This window comes from Octopus bimaculoides, chromosome 9 (assembly GCF_001194135.2).
Source record: "Octopus bimaculoides isolate UCB-OBI-ISO-001 chromosome 9, ASM119413v2, whole genome shotgun sequence".
Lineage (NCBI taxonomy): Eukaryota > Metazoa > Mollusca > Cephalopoda > Octopoda > Octopodidae > Octopus > Octopus bimaculoides.
The window spans coordinates 90368144-90369677 of NC_068989.1; the positions used below are offsets into that span (position 1 = coordinate 90368144).

Here is a 1534-nt window from a genome sequence, read left to right on the forward strand (position 1 = left end):
CTCTCTCTTTTCCCATCTCTTTCTCACTTATTTTGCCTTTGTCCCTTTCTCTTAGTTTCTCAAATTTCCTCTCTCTCCTCTTTCTGCCTATCTGTCTGTCTGTCTGTCTGTCTGTCTGTCTGTCTGTCTGTCTGTCTGTCTGTCTGTCTCTCTCTCTCTCTCTCTCTCTCTCTCTCTCTCTCTCTCACACACACACACACACAATTTGTCATACAACCACACAACCAACATCCAAGGCCAGCTCAAGATACCAGCAACTTGGGCAGCTGCCTGGGGCACCATGTGCTAGGGGGCACCAAAGAGGGGGTGACAAAGACAAGGAAATTTCTACGACCGTCACCTTGTACACTCCAAAGTTCAGCTTGCCCGGGGCGACAGCAACCCTAGGGACGGCCCTGTATGTATGTATGTATGTATGTATGTATGTACGTACTTATATATGTGTATTTATGTATGTATATGTATGTGTATGTATGCATATATATACAAATGTATATACATATGTATGTACAAATGTATGTACATATGTATGTACATACATATGTACATATGAGCATGTAGATATATGTGTATTTATGCATGTGTGTGTGTGTATGTATATATGTATGTGCATATGCAGTTATTTATTATCGCATTCAGATATAAAAGACCCCCGCATGATATCCTCTGTGGATTATCCCATACATTTCTTGATATCCAATCACTATGAAAAGATATCCAAAACTAAAATCCAAAAGCAACTGATACAAACTCCATTAATTCTTCTTCAGTTTTCCATTTGTCTTGTAATTCTTTTCTTCTGTTCTTCAGATGTGCAGGACTCAAAGAGATCCAATTTAGGTTTGGTAACTGTACTGCAATCAATCCCTGCAAGAACGCAAACTGTGGTTCAGACGAGACGTAAGTCTTTTACGAATTTTCTGATATATTTTGTTCTATATTACCATATTTGATGGCATACAAGATGTGCCATTTAGAATTGAAAAAATCTATCTCAAAAAAGCACCCTGGGCCCTGCATCGATTGATGACAGAAAAGGATGCGGGTCAAATTGACTTTCATCTTTTGTAGGGCCATCTTTTGTAGGACCATCATATCTGTCATATTAGATTTTTTTTTTTTTTGCTTTTCCTCGGAATTTGAGCTGCTGAGATTGGGGTGTATCATGTATACCCAAGTACCCTTAATGCCATCAAAAACGGTATATGCATACATATATATATTGTACACATATATACATATACATATATAAGTGTGTGTGTATATTATTATATCATTATATTATGATATCATTATATAATAATATGTATAATATGTGAAACAGCAATTAATAGCTAATTCCAGTGCACAGAAACAATTGTTGTGATTTGGATGAAAACCTGTTCATTCCTTCTTTTTGTATTATGAATTTCTTATATATGTATGTATGTTAAGGTATATATATATATATATATATATATATATATATAATTATATGTATTTCTTCTATCTTAATGAATAATAATTCTTCGGATAGAATAAATGGATTAATAGA

At 34.8% G+C, this 1534-nt stretch overlaps 1 protein-coding gene across 1 annotated transcript in view; it reads left to right on the top strand.

The window, feature by feature from the left end:
- The window catches only part of LOC106877629 (reversion-inducing cysteine-rich protein with Kazal motifs), a 194539-nt gene that overhangs the window by 183033 nt on the left and 9972 nt on the right, over positions 1–1534 (top strand). The window contains exon 19 of the mRNA XM_052970945.1: positions 811–902. Coding sequence (XP_052826905.1) covers positions 811–902 — 92 coding nt within the window. The remainder of the gene's footprint in view (positions 1–810; positions 903–1534) is intronic.